This window comes from Balaenoptera ricei, chromosome 1 (genome assembly GCF_028023285.1).
Source record: "Balaenoptera ricei isolate mBalRic1 chromosome 1, mBalRic1.hap2, whole genome shotgun sequence".
Taxonomy (NCBI): Eukaryota; Metazoa; Chordata; class Mammalia; order Artiodactyla; family Balaenopteridae; genus Balaenoptera; species Balaenoptera ricei.
The window spans coordinates 12,646,975-12,659,528 of record NC_082639.1 but is presented as its reverse complement, the minus strand read 5'-3'; the positions used below and the strand labels follow the sequence as shown (position 1 = coordinate 12,659,528).

The following is a 12,554-nucleotide window of genomic DNA, read 5'->3' as shown; positions in this document are numbered from 1 at the left end:
TATGTAATTATTGAAGATGGTATTTAAATTAATCCCCATTAAAAATATGTATGTATATCCTTAGGAAGAAGCCTGCAGGAAATACTCCAGAATATTAAAGTGAGATCAGATAGGTGCAGATTCAAATCCGGACCTGTCAACTTCAGTTTAATGACCCGAGGCTCAAGTCTTCCGACCTCTCTGAATCTCAGTTCTCCCTGATTTTTCTTTTTTTTTTTCTAAAAAGCAATAAGTAATAATAAAAATATTACATCCTAACTCTCTTAAACATTGACATCAAAGTGTCTGTGATTGGGGGAATTCACGTCAGTCCTTTATTCTTTCTCCTAGGCATTAAGTATGCACCTACGGTGTGCCAAGCCCTGTGCAGGTGCTCTGGGAACTATGAAGAAATACAAGAATGTACAACTCTGCCCCAGTTTGGGAGCTGAGGTGTCTCTTTGTCTGTTCTCCCCAGGATGAAGCAGTCATCTTTGGCCCCCCAGGAAGGGCCCGGGGAGCTGCAAGCAGGCCAGGATCAGGCCACGCCAGGAAGTGAGCTGGAGGTGCTGCCCTCCAGGGTCCCTGCAGCACAGGAAAGGCTGCAGCAGCAGAGCTCATGGAAGGAGACCGAGGACCAAGAGGGGAGCCAGCAGAACCTAGGGACCGTGGAGGGTCAGTTCCCCAAGAGCCGCCAGGTAATGTCCATGGAGACCTGGGCAGGAGGGTATGGAATGACTACCCACAGGGGAGGTGAGGGAGCAGGGAATTGTTGGAGGAGATGGGGGGTTCTGTGTAAAATTAAAATCGGGGCATGCTGGGTTTAACAAAGCTCAGACAGCTTTTCACGAAGATGGCGCCGAAGGCAAAGAAAGAAGCCCCTGCCCCTCCCGAAGCCAAAGCCAAAGCAAAGGCTTTGAAGGCCAAGAAAGCAGTGTGGAAAGGCGTCCATAGCCACACACACACACAAAAGAAGATCCGGACGTCACTCACCTTCCGATGGCCCAAAACACTGCGGCTCAGGAGGCAGCCCAAATATCCTCAGAAGAGCCCCCTAAGAGAAACAAGCTTGACCACTGTGCCACCAAGTTCCCCTCACCACCGAGTCAGACATGAAGAAAATAGAAGACGACAAGGGACTTCCCTTCCTTGTCGGAGTGCCGGAGTGGTTAAGAATCAGCCTGCCAATGCAGGGGACACGGGTTCGAGCCCTGGTCCCACATGCCTTGGAGCAACTAAGCCTGTGCGCCAAACTACTGAAGCCCACGCGCCTAGAGCCCGAGCTCTTCTACAAGAGAAGCCACTGCAATGAAAAGCCCGCGCACCGCAACGAAGAGTAGCCCCCGCTCGCCACAAGTAGAGAAAGCCTGCGCGCAGCAACGAAGACCCAACGCAGCCAAAAATAAATAAATAAAAAGAAAACAAAAGAAAAGAAAATAGAAGACGACAACACACTGGTGTTCATTGCAGATGTCAAGGCCAACAAGCACCAGTTTAAACAGACTGTGAAAAAGCTCTATGACATTGACGTGGCTAAGGTCCACACCCTGATCAGGCCTGATGGAGAGAAGAAGGAATATGTTTGACTGGCTCCTGACTATGATGCTTTAGATGTTGCCAACAAAATTGGGATCATCTATACTGAGTCCAGCTGGCCAATTCTCAATATAAAAGTTTTCACTATAAAACAACAACAACAACAAAAACAAAGCTCAATTTTTTTTTTTTAATGCTAGGATATTCTAGCATCTGTTTCTTAGCTGCTGAGCACTATGGGACCCTGCAAGACGTGGTTAGAGTATGGTGCCTTTTCCAAACTTATTTGACTGTAAAATATCTTTATTTATTTATTTATTTATTTTTGGCTGTGTTGGGTCTTCGTTTCTGTGCGAGGGCTTTCTCTAGTTGTGGCAAGCGGGGGCCACTCTTCATCGCCGTGTGCGGGCCTCTCACTGTCGTGGCCTCTCTTGTTGCGGAGCACAGGCTCCAGACGCGCAGGCTCAGTAGTTGTGGCTCACGGGCCTAGTTGCTCCACGGCATGTGGGATCTTCTCAGACCAGGGCTCGAACCCGTGTCCCCTGCATTAGCAGGCAGATTCTCAACCACTACGCCACCAGGGAAGCCCCTAAAATATCCTTTAATTTATTTTTATTTTAAGATTTAAGTTTTTTTTTTTTAAAAAAAAAAACAGCTTCAGTGAGGTATAATTGACATACACTCGCGCATACTTCAAGTGTACAATTTGATGTTTTGGACACATGTGTATACCCACGAAACCGTCACCACAATCAAGAAAACAAACACATCTGTCACCCCCCAAAATTTTCTGTGCCCCTTTGTCATCTCTCTTCCCATTCACCCCCAGCCTCAGGCAACCACTGATCTGCATTCTGTCGCTATAAATTTGTTTGTGTTTCCCAAAATTTTCCATAAATAGAAGCATACAGTATCCACTCTTTTAGTCTGGCTCCTTTAAATTATCATGATTATTTTGAGAGCCAGCTATGTTATTGTGTGGATGAATGCTTTATTCTTTTTATTGCTGAGTAATATTCCATTGTATGGATATGTCACAATTTCTTGTCCTACTGTATAACACAGGGAACTATATTCAGTATCTTGTGATAAACCATATAGGAAAAGAATATGAAAAGGAATGTTTATATATGTATAACTGAATCACTTTGCTGTACAGTGGAAATAAACAAAAACCAGTTTCTTCATTCTTTCATCTATTGATGGACGTTTGGTTTGTTTCAACTTTTTTTTTTTTTTTTTAAATAAATTTATTTATTTATTTTTATTTTTTGGCTGTGTTGGGTCTTCGTTGCTGCACGCGGGCTTTCTCTAGTTGCGGTGAACGGGGGCTACTCTTTGTTGCGGTACGCGGGCTTCTCATTGCGGTGGCTTCTCTTGTTGCGGAGCACGGGCTGTAGGCACGCAGGCTTCAGTAGTTGTGGCACGTGGGCTCAGTAGTTGTGACTCACAGGCTCTAGAGCGCAGGCTCCGTAGTTGTGGCGCATGGGCTTAGTTGCTCCGTGGCATGTGGGATCCTCCCAGACCAGGGCTCGAACCCGTGTCCCCTGCATTGGCAGGCGGATTCTTAACCACTGCGCCACCAGGGAAGCCCTGTTTCAACTTTTTGACTACTACAAATAAGACTTGTAGAAACATTCATGTCTATATGTACATGTACTTTCATTTCTCTTGGGCAAATAAATACCTAGGAGTAGAATGGACCGTATGGTATTTGTATGTTTAACTTATTAAGAAACTGCCAAACTTTTCTCTAAGATGGTTGTACCATTTTACATTCCCATCAGCAATGTATGAGAATTCCACTTGTTCCACATCCTCCCGGAAACTTGGTATGGTCAGTTTTTAATTCTAAGCATTCTAATAGGTGTATAGTTGAATCTCACTGTGGTCTTTATTTTCATTTTCCTAATGACTAATCATGTCAAGCATCTTTTCATGCGCTTATGGGCCATTTGTATATCTTTGGAGAAATGTCTGTTCAAATACTTTGCCCATCATTTTAATTGAATTAGTCAATTTATTGTTGAGTTGTAAGAGCGCTTTATATATTCTGGATACGAGACTGTTATCAGATCTACGATTTACAAATTTTTTCTTCCATTCTATGGATTGTCATTTCACTTTCTGGCCTTTTTTTACAAAACTGGGTTGTTTTTTTATTCTTGAGTTTTGAGAGTTCTTATATATTCTGAATACAAGTCCTTTATAATATATGTTAATTTGTAAATGTTTTCTCCCAGTCTGGGAGCTGTCTTTTCCATTCTCTTAACAGTGACTTTCTTTTTTTAAATAAATGTATTTATTTATTTATTTATTTTTGGCTGCCTTGTGTCTTCGTTGCTGCGCACGGGCTTTCTCTAGTTGCAGTGAGCGGGGGCTACTCTTCGTTGCGGTGCACGGGCTTCTTAGTGCAGTGGCTTCTCTTGTTGTGGAGCACAGGCTCTAGGTGCACGGGCTTCAGTAGTTGTGGCACACGGGCTTCAGTTGTTGTGGCTCGTGGGCTCTAGAGCGCAGGCTCAGTAGTTGTGGCGCACGGGCTTAGTTGCTCCGCGGCATGTGGGATCTTCCCAGGCCAGGGCTAGAACCCGTGTGCCCTGCATTGGCAGGTGGATTCTTAAACACTGCGCCACCAGGGAAGTCCTTAACAGTGACTTTCAAAGAACAGAAGTTCTTAATTTTGATGAAGTCTAATTGATCAGCTTTTTCTTTATGGCTGTGCTTTTGGTATTATTTCTTAGAAATCTTTACTCAACCTGAAGTCACATAGGATTTTCTCCTATGTTTTCTTTGAGAAGTTTTATTGTTTTAGGTTTAACATTTAGGTTTATGATCCACCTTGAGTTAATTTTTTGCATATGGTCTGAGTGGTGGGTTGAGGTTCATTTTTTTGCATATGGCTGTCCAACCATCCCAGCACCATTTGTTGAAGACTATCCTTTCTCTGCTGAGTGTGCACCTTTGTCGAAAATCACTTGACCACATATGTGTGAGTCTATCTCTCTACTTTTTTTCATTCATCTATTTGTCTATCCTTATTCCAACACCACACTGTCTTGATTATAGCAACTTACTAAAGTCTTGAAATCAGTTAGTGTAAAAGTCCCCTTTGTAGGGAGTGCCGTGAAGGACTCTTGTTCTTTGAAACATCCCTTGGGAAATCCCATTTAAAGAGGATCATCTCACTTTCTCCAGGTTCCCATTCTACCTGCACAGAGAAGCCTGGATTATGACTTTGGGCAGGCCCTGCCTCCTCTGGGCCTCAGTGTCCTCATCCCTCAAAATGAGGGAAAGTGGGCAACCTTCTAGGGGTGCTGGGAGAACTCAGTAAGATAATGCTTGCAGTGCTTGCTTGAGTAAGGGTTTGACAGCTGGTCTCTGGGTGAGTGTTGAGGGTCACCTGAGAGCCAGGATGGGGCTCCCCATCTTGATGTCCTTGTCCTTGACAGGACCCAGAGTGTCAGCCCCTCCCAGGTCACCTGGCCGCCAATGAGTCAGACATAGTGCAGCCAACAGAGCCTTGTTGCGCCTTGGACAGCCGTGGACAGCAACTGGGGGACAAGCCCCCCAAGGAAGTGGACACCCCACCCATCAGGCCACAGGGGGCTCTGCCAGAGCCTGGCTCAGGGGGACATGAGGACAGTTCCCAGGAAGCAATGTCCCTAATGCCCACGGCAACTCTGGAGGAAAAGACGGCCCACTCTTCCCCACCATCTATGCCAAGACCTAACACACCCAAAGAAAGGTAAGGCATCCTCTGATGGCCCCCCACCCCGCTCCCTGACCCCAACAAGACTGCTCTTCTGCTAAGCTACAGGGGAGGTGAATTCTAGTCCTGACAGCTCCTGATATGATGTAGAACTTGGTCAAGTCATGCCCTGCTGGGCCTCCATTTCCCCATCTGTATAGTAGCTCTAATACCAGAATTCTTTGTTCCATGGGCCTATTCTTCAAGAGCCACGTCCCCACAGGGGATGTGAGGGTATGAGGAGCCCGTCTGGGATTAGAAGGCCAGGGGAACTAAGCTGGGGTGGTGGACCTGAGTGTCCTGGGGGCTGAGAGAAGGAGTGTGCAAGGGGCAAGGCTTGAGCCGAGCCCCTCCCTCACCTGGGAGTTCCTCCCTTGTTTAGGGACAAGGCTGTGGAGATCCAGGCAGCACTGGGGCCTGTTCCTCCACCTGTAAGTAGACCCACAGCGGGGACGGGGACAGGGTGGGGTGGGGGTCAGGAGGATGAAGGGGGCAGAGGCAGAAATGGGACAGTATTTGGAGTCTAACTGGGGAAGGTGTGAGCGTGTGCCTGTGTGTTTGCATGAGTGTGCACATGTATGTGCATGCGTGTATGTGTGTGTTTGCACATGTGCGTGTGTGTACCCATGTGTGTGCATCTTGGGTGGGTGTCAAGGATGCTCTTACACTCTGGAGTCCTTGGATTCACCCCAGGTCATGGCTTTTTCCACATCAGCACGGATTTCTTCCACCCATTTGCTCTCAGTCACAGCACACAACCCAAAGCTTCCCTGAACACCTGGGAGGCTCCCATCCCCCTCCCAGCCACTTCCTGGTTCTTTGGTTTGACTGGGCAACCTGTGAATATACAGTCATCGTCTGCCTGGTGGAAAGGTAGGTTGGAAAAAGAGGAATCAAAAGAGCCTTTAGGGAGTATAATCTACAAAAATATTGAACCACTATGTTGTACACTTGAAACTAATATAATATTGTAAATCAACTATACTTCAATTTAAAAAAAGAGGCTTTAGGTTTGGGGCCTGAGCAACAAGTGGTGTCATTAACCAAGGTGGTGACACTGGGGAAGGAGCAGACAGGAAGAACCTAAGGTTCTGCTTTGGTCATGTTCTAGACACCAAAAAGAAATGCCAGGAGGACGTCTGGAGTTAGGAAGGACAGAGAAGTCAGGATGGGAGATGTAAACGTGAAAAAAATGGGGATAACATCTAGGAGAGTGAATATAGAGCAGGAAGGCATCTGAGGACAAATCACTGGGTCTCTACCACATTTAGAAATGGAGGGACTTCCCTGGTGGCACAGTGGTTAAGAATCTGCCTGCCAATGCAGGGGACACGGGTTCAAGCCCTGGTCTGGGAAGATCCCACATGCTGCAGAGCAACTAAGCCCACGAGCCACAACTACTGAAGCCCCTGTGCCACAACTACTGAAGCCTGTGCGCCTAGAGCCTGTGCTCCGCAATAAGAGAAGCCACCGCAATGAGAAGGCTGTGCATGGCAACGAAGAGTAGCCCCCGCTCGCCGCAACTAGACAAAGCCCACGTGCAGCAACAAAGACCCAACTCGGCCAAAAATAAATAAATAAATAAATACATTAAAAAAAAAAAAAGAAATGGAGCGAGAGCAAGGAATAGCCAGCAAAGGAGGCTGACGAATACTCAGGGAGGGAGCCAGCCGGTGATTGAGTGGGAGTCTGGAGAAGAAGGCATTTCCAGAGGGATGGAGTGGTCATCTGGGTCTATCACCGCTCAGTGGTAGGCTCTGAGGAGGGCAGAGATCTGACCACCGCCTTGCAAGAGTCTGGTTGGGGCGTGGTGGCAGAAGCCGGACTGGAGATAGGAGGAAAGTGGAGATGGAGTACAGCCAAATCTTTCAAGGAATTTTGCTCTAAAGGAAGAGCAGAGACCTGGGATGGTAGTTGGAAGGCTTTGTACTGTCGGGAGAGTTTTTTCTTTTAAAGAAGGAAGATAATACAGCATGTGTCCATGCTGACGGGAGTTACCTGGTGGAGAGGGTAGTGCTGATACTTTAGGAAGAGCGGGTGTGTGGTGAGAGCTACATCTTTGAACGAGAGAAAGGGCTGGGCTGGAGCCTGCGTGGCGTGTGGCCTGGTTGGAGGTGGGCAGGGGACAGCTCATCCCTCTAAAGGGACGGATGCAGGAGGTGCTGCATTTGCTGAATGAACGAGTGGGAATTTATCGAGTGCCTACCACAAGCTGGCTGCTGGGTCAATATGGATAAAAGAGGCAGACGAGGTCCTGCCCTCCGGAAACTTACTTCTGGTCAGACAGGCAAACAACAGGCACGGGCAGGGCCATTGCAAATTGTGTTGATTGCAGTGAAGCAAATAAACAAGTGGTGAGACGGGGAGTAACTCACTCAAGACCACAGCTCAGACAGCCAGGAGGGGGCAGAGCCCAGGTCAGGGGTGGGGGAGGACATGGGGTGGGAGCCTAGTAGGTTGCAGGAGAGAGGTGGGCCTCCCCAGGGGCCCAGAGAGGGAGGGGCAGGGTGAGGATCCGCTGCAGAGTGGGTGGCTGGGAGAAGTTTTGTGGGACAATCTGGCTGGCCGGAGGCCTCCCAAATCCCCTCCCCGGTCCTGTTCCCAGGAGGCGAGGGACATTGGAGAGAGGAGGGAGATGGACCATACTCAGAAGCAGCCTCAGGAGCCTGCGGGGGCCACGGGGGCCCAGAACCTTGGCAACCCCCGGCCGGGCTTCATGAAGTGCTTGTTGGAGGTGGAAGAGGAGGAGGCCACACGTTGGAGTGTCACCAAGGCCTGCGCGCTGCCAAACCGGAAGTCCCCCAGGACCCTGGCCCCCGTGCTCGTCTCTGCCCCAGTTGGCAACTCAGCCCCAATCCTGCCTCTGACCCTGCCTCAGACCCCTGCCTCGGCTCCTGCCATGGCCCCATGCTGGGCCCGACCGCCAGCCCCTGGGCCACTTCCTGCCCCCATGGGAGCCCCAGCTTCAGTGCCCGTCACGGTCCTGCCGGTCCCTGCATCAGACCTGGGCTGGAGAAGGACAGAACTTTTGCACCACAGCGGGGAGAGGAGCCTGAATTACCCCAAGGCACGGTAGGAGCCATCCCAGAAAGGGTGTCTGGGATCAGGGCCTGGTCCCAGGGCCCCTGGCTACTCTCTTCCAGATTCTTGTCCCTGTCACTGCACCTGTCTGTTCCCTCCCATGTGTCCCCCCTCCATTTCCCCTCACTTCTGTCTCCTCTCTGTCTTTCCCAGCTCTTGATCTTTCATATCTAGGCCCCTTTTTCTTTTTTTAAAAAAAATTTTATTTATTTATTTATTTATTTATGGCTGTGTTGGGTCTTCGTTTCTGTGCGAGGGCTTTCTCCAGTTGCGGTAAGCGGGGGCCACTCTTCATCGCGGTGCGCGGGCCTCTCACTATCGCGGCCTCTCTTGTTGCGGAGCACAGGCTCCAGACGCGCAGGCTCAGTAATTGTGGCTCACGGGCCTAGTTGCTCCGCAGCATGTGGGATTTTCCCAGACCAGGGCTCGAACTCGTGTCCCCTGCGTTGGCAGGCAGATTCTCAACCACTGTGCCACCGGGGAAGCCCCTAGGCCCCTTCTTCATTGCCAACCCCCTTTTTCTTTCTAACCCCCTTTAGACTCCCCATACCTCTGCCTTGCTCCTCCTCTGGGTCACTCGTAGACTCTCCTGACCTCTTAAAGCCTCCCCCAGGGTTCCTCCCATGACCCCCTCTGCCCCGGCTCCCTCTCACCCGCCCCTAGCTTTTGGTGCAGGGCCGGGGTGGGTGGCCAGATGTGTGCCCTTTGCCCGGGCTCTGTCCTCTGCAGGCAGGAGCTGGAAGAACACTGCCTCCTGAAGGTGCGTCAGACCTGGGAGGAGAGGTCGGAAGAGCACCTCACACTGAAGCAAGAGGAAGGTGAGGGCGGGCCTGGCCAGGGGAGCCCCTTGCGGGGCAGGCAGAACGCTCAGTCCTTGGGTTTATAAGCCCGGGGTGGGAGATGGGGTTGCTGATCATGCTGCTGCCCTGGTACCCACCCCAGCCCTGCACTTGGCTAGTGGGGTAGGAGGCTGACCCAAACTCTCACACACCACTGGGTCGGGGAGCCAGAATCCTGCTGGGTCCTCTCATTCGGGGTCCAGTTCTCTTCCCTGTTCCAGAGCCACCTGTCTGAATGAATGGAGCAAGCCCTGCAAAGCTCTTTCGTTTTTGGAGACGTTTGTGCCTACCCCAACCCAAGCCCACGCTATTGGTCCTCTGCAGAGGCCACCTGGATGGGACGCAGGGCTCCAGAGCCTCCACCTGTCCTAGACCATCCCTCACCATTTAACAAGACCACCCGCCCTGGACATGTTACTGAACCAAACTGGGGTCTACTTGCCCACGCGCAGTAAAGTCAGTCTACTGACACCGGGTTGTGGTGAAGGAAAGGGCAGCGTTTATTGCAGGCTCCAAGCAAGGAGTCCAGGCAGCCAGCGCTTAAAAGGCCCAAACTCCCTGATGGCTTTCAGGGAAAGGTGTTTAAAGAGAGGGTGAGAGAGAGGGTTGTGGGGTGCGTGATCAGCTCACGGACATTCTTCTGATTGGTTGGTGGTGAGGTAATTGAGAGTTGACATTATCAACCTGGTTCCAACCAGCCTGGGGTCTACGTGCTCTTGGTCAGCATACAGTTAACTTCTTCCACTTGGTAGGGGTTTCAGTATCTGCAAAACAGCTCAAAGGACATGGCTCAGAATATTATCTATAGCCCTTGAGGAGGAACTAAATGTCCTTGACTTTGTTTAATGTCTGAACTATTATTATTTTCTTTAACTTTGTTTAATGTCTGAACTATTATTATTTTGTCTTGTTTGACTGTTTTCCTTTCTTTCTGCATTTTCTCACTTCCCTGATTAAATCCATTCTTTGGAACTCGGGGAAGGCCTAGGAGGCTAAAGTTTTTCTACAAACAAGAAGAGGCAGTCAGAGGACATGGGAGGTGGCGGGGGGTCCGTCCCAGGAAGACCCCATAGGGTCCTGCTCAGTTACACACAGGTCCCCATTTTCCACCACATCCCACCTCCACCAAAAAATTTAAAAGTTCTGAACATCCACCCTGGGCGAGGCACTGTGCCCTTTGCTCCCCATCGTCCTTGGGGTTGGGCCCTGTGATTCCACTTACCTGCGCTTTGAGGAGGAGTGATTGCCACTTCCTCTGGGCTCTGGAGGTGGCCTAATCAGCCATCCACATCCACTGCCAACCCAGCCACACCTGGCTCTGGCCCTGGATGAGGAGGTGTGTGCCCTCCTTCCACCCTCCGCTCTTCCCCAAAGCCTGGGCCCCAGGAAGGGCCAGAGCGGCCCCTTCTTCTGCCTTCCCTGAATGCGCTCTCTGGCTCCCTAGGACCCCATCCTTGAAGTTCACTCCTTTTAGCATGAAAAGTCTCTAGTCATTTTTGGAGGGGCTTTTCTAGGTCCCGCGCCCACTGCCCCATCTTCTTGAGCTGAGTTCATGGACAATGTGCCACTTTGGCTTAGAGACTCAGCATTGTCCCCAAGACTCAGCCCTGTCTGGTGAGGAAAGAGCTGGCTACCTGCTCTGATGGTCCAAACCACCCTGCATTTGGGATGATCTTACCACCTTTGAGAGCTGTTCAGTTTTCCTTTTTCAGCGTGCCCGCCTGTGGCAGCTCACCACTTAGTCCAACCCTAATCCCAGCCCTACCTCTTCCCCGCATTTCAGTTCTGTTCATCAGAGACTTACTGAGTCTACGATGTGCCAAGCAATGAATTAATACAACCTCTCTGGGAGGGTGTACTGTTGTTCTGTCCATCTTACAGATAAGAAAATTGAGGCTCAGAGAAGTACAGTGACTTGCCCATGGCAACTATATTAGCTTGCTCAGGCTGCCATAATGAAGTACCGCAAAATGAGTGGCTTAAAATTTATTTTCTCATAGTTCTGGAGGCTAGAAGTCCAAGATCAGGGTGTTGGTATGTTTGGTTTCTTCTGAGGCCTCTCTCCTTGGCTTGCAGACATCTGCCTTCTCCCTGTATCCTCACATGGTCTTTCCTCTGTGCACACACATCCCTGGTGTCTCTTGTGTGCCCAAGTTTCCTCTTCTCTTAAGGACACCAGTTAGGTTGGACTAGGGGCCACCCCAATGGCCTCATTTTAACTTAATCACCTCTTTAAAGGTCCTATCTCCAAACATCATCACATTCTAAGATATGGGGGTGGGCTGGTATTAGGGTTTCAACATATGAGTTTAGGCAGCGGGCACAATTTAGCTCGTAACAGCAACCCAGCTTCTTAGTAAATGGCAGAGCCCGTCTTATCACTAGGTCTGTTGATTCTAACCTGGATTTTGCTGTGGGCTGTGAAACCAGACACCACACACGTTATGACCAGGACACGACTCTTCTAACAATTGGTGCTGTTCTGGGACTTTCTCAGCATTGTTCCTGGTCCTCTGCTCTGGTCCAGACAAATGAAGGTGTCTTAGAGCCTATGTCTATCCAGATAAGTAACTGCAGAGCCCCAAAGCCAAGGCACAGACTCAGAGTCAGAAAGATCTACCTGGTCCTCTAACCTCTGAGCCTCAATTTCCCCATCTTTACAAGGGAATAAGCATTCTACTCGTACCAGGCTGCTGTAAGAATTAAATGAGAACATGGCTATAAAGAGCTTAGCACAGTGCCTGGCACACAGCAGGGGTGCCCTAAAGTGGGCATGTTCTGATGCAAGGTGAAGGTGGCTAACTAGCTTAGCTTTTGCCACACCAGCTGAGCCCTTGGTCTGACCTTGTACTAGAAAGTGAAGTGAGTCAATGGGCCCACACCCCTCCGCTTTCACTCTTAGTTAAGTTTGTCCCTCCACCCAGCCATGGTGATAGAGAAGGCTGGACAGGGGCTGGTTGGAGCGGATGGGATGGATGGTAGAAACATAACCCCACTGCCCACCCCAGCCTTCCGCAGCTACTTTGAGATCGTCAGTGGTCATGGCAAGGTGGATGCACAGAGCCTGGAGAACATCCTGCTCCGCGTGGGCATCTCCCTGACGCCGGCCCAGGTGGAGGATGCCCTGAGCAGTGCTGACATCGATGGTGAGTTGGGGGGAGGCTTCATCCTGAACCCCAGGCAGGGTCAGGTTCATTGGCAGCATGAGACCTGTGCAGTCACACAGGGCTCTGCGCTTACAAGGTCCTGACTTTGGTTTAATGCTCTGCTGCTGTTACAGTCTAGAAATTCTTGATAATTTTTGAAAGAGGGGCCCTATTCTGCATTTTCATTTTGAACTGGGCCCCACAAATGATGTAGCTGGTCCCTGG

At 49.9% G+C, this 12,554-nt stretch overlaps 1 protein-coding gene across 1 annotated transcript in view; it reads left to right on the top strand.

Moving 5' to 3' along the window:
• Positions 1-12,554, top strand: part of SPATA21 (spermatogenesis associated 21) — a gene marked incomplete at its 5' end in the record, with an annotated part of 33,633 nt that overhangs the window by 3,107 nt on the left and 17,972 nt on the right. The window contains 6 exons of the mRNA XM_059899258.1: positions 458-677; positions 4,965-5,260; positions 5,646-5,694; positions 7,869-8,335; positions 9,074-9,162; positions 12,192-12,329. Of these exons, the coding sequence (XP_059755241.1) occupies positions 458-677; positions 4,965-5,260; positions 5,646-5,694; positions 7,869-8,335; positions 9,074-9,162; positions 12,192-12,329 (1,259 nt within the window). The remainder of the gene's footprint in view (positions 1-457; positions 678-4,964; positions 5,261-5,645; positions 5,695-7,868; positions 8,336-9,073; positions 9,163-12,191; positions 12,330-12,554) is intronic.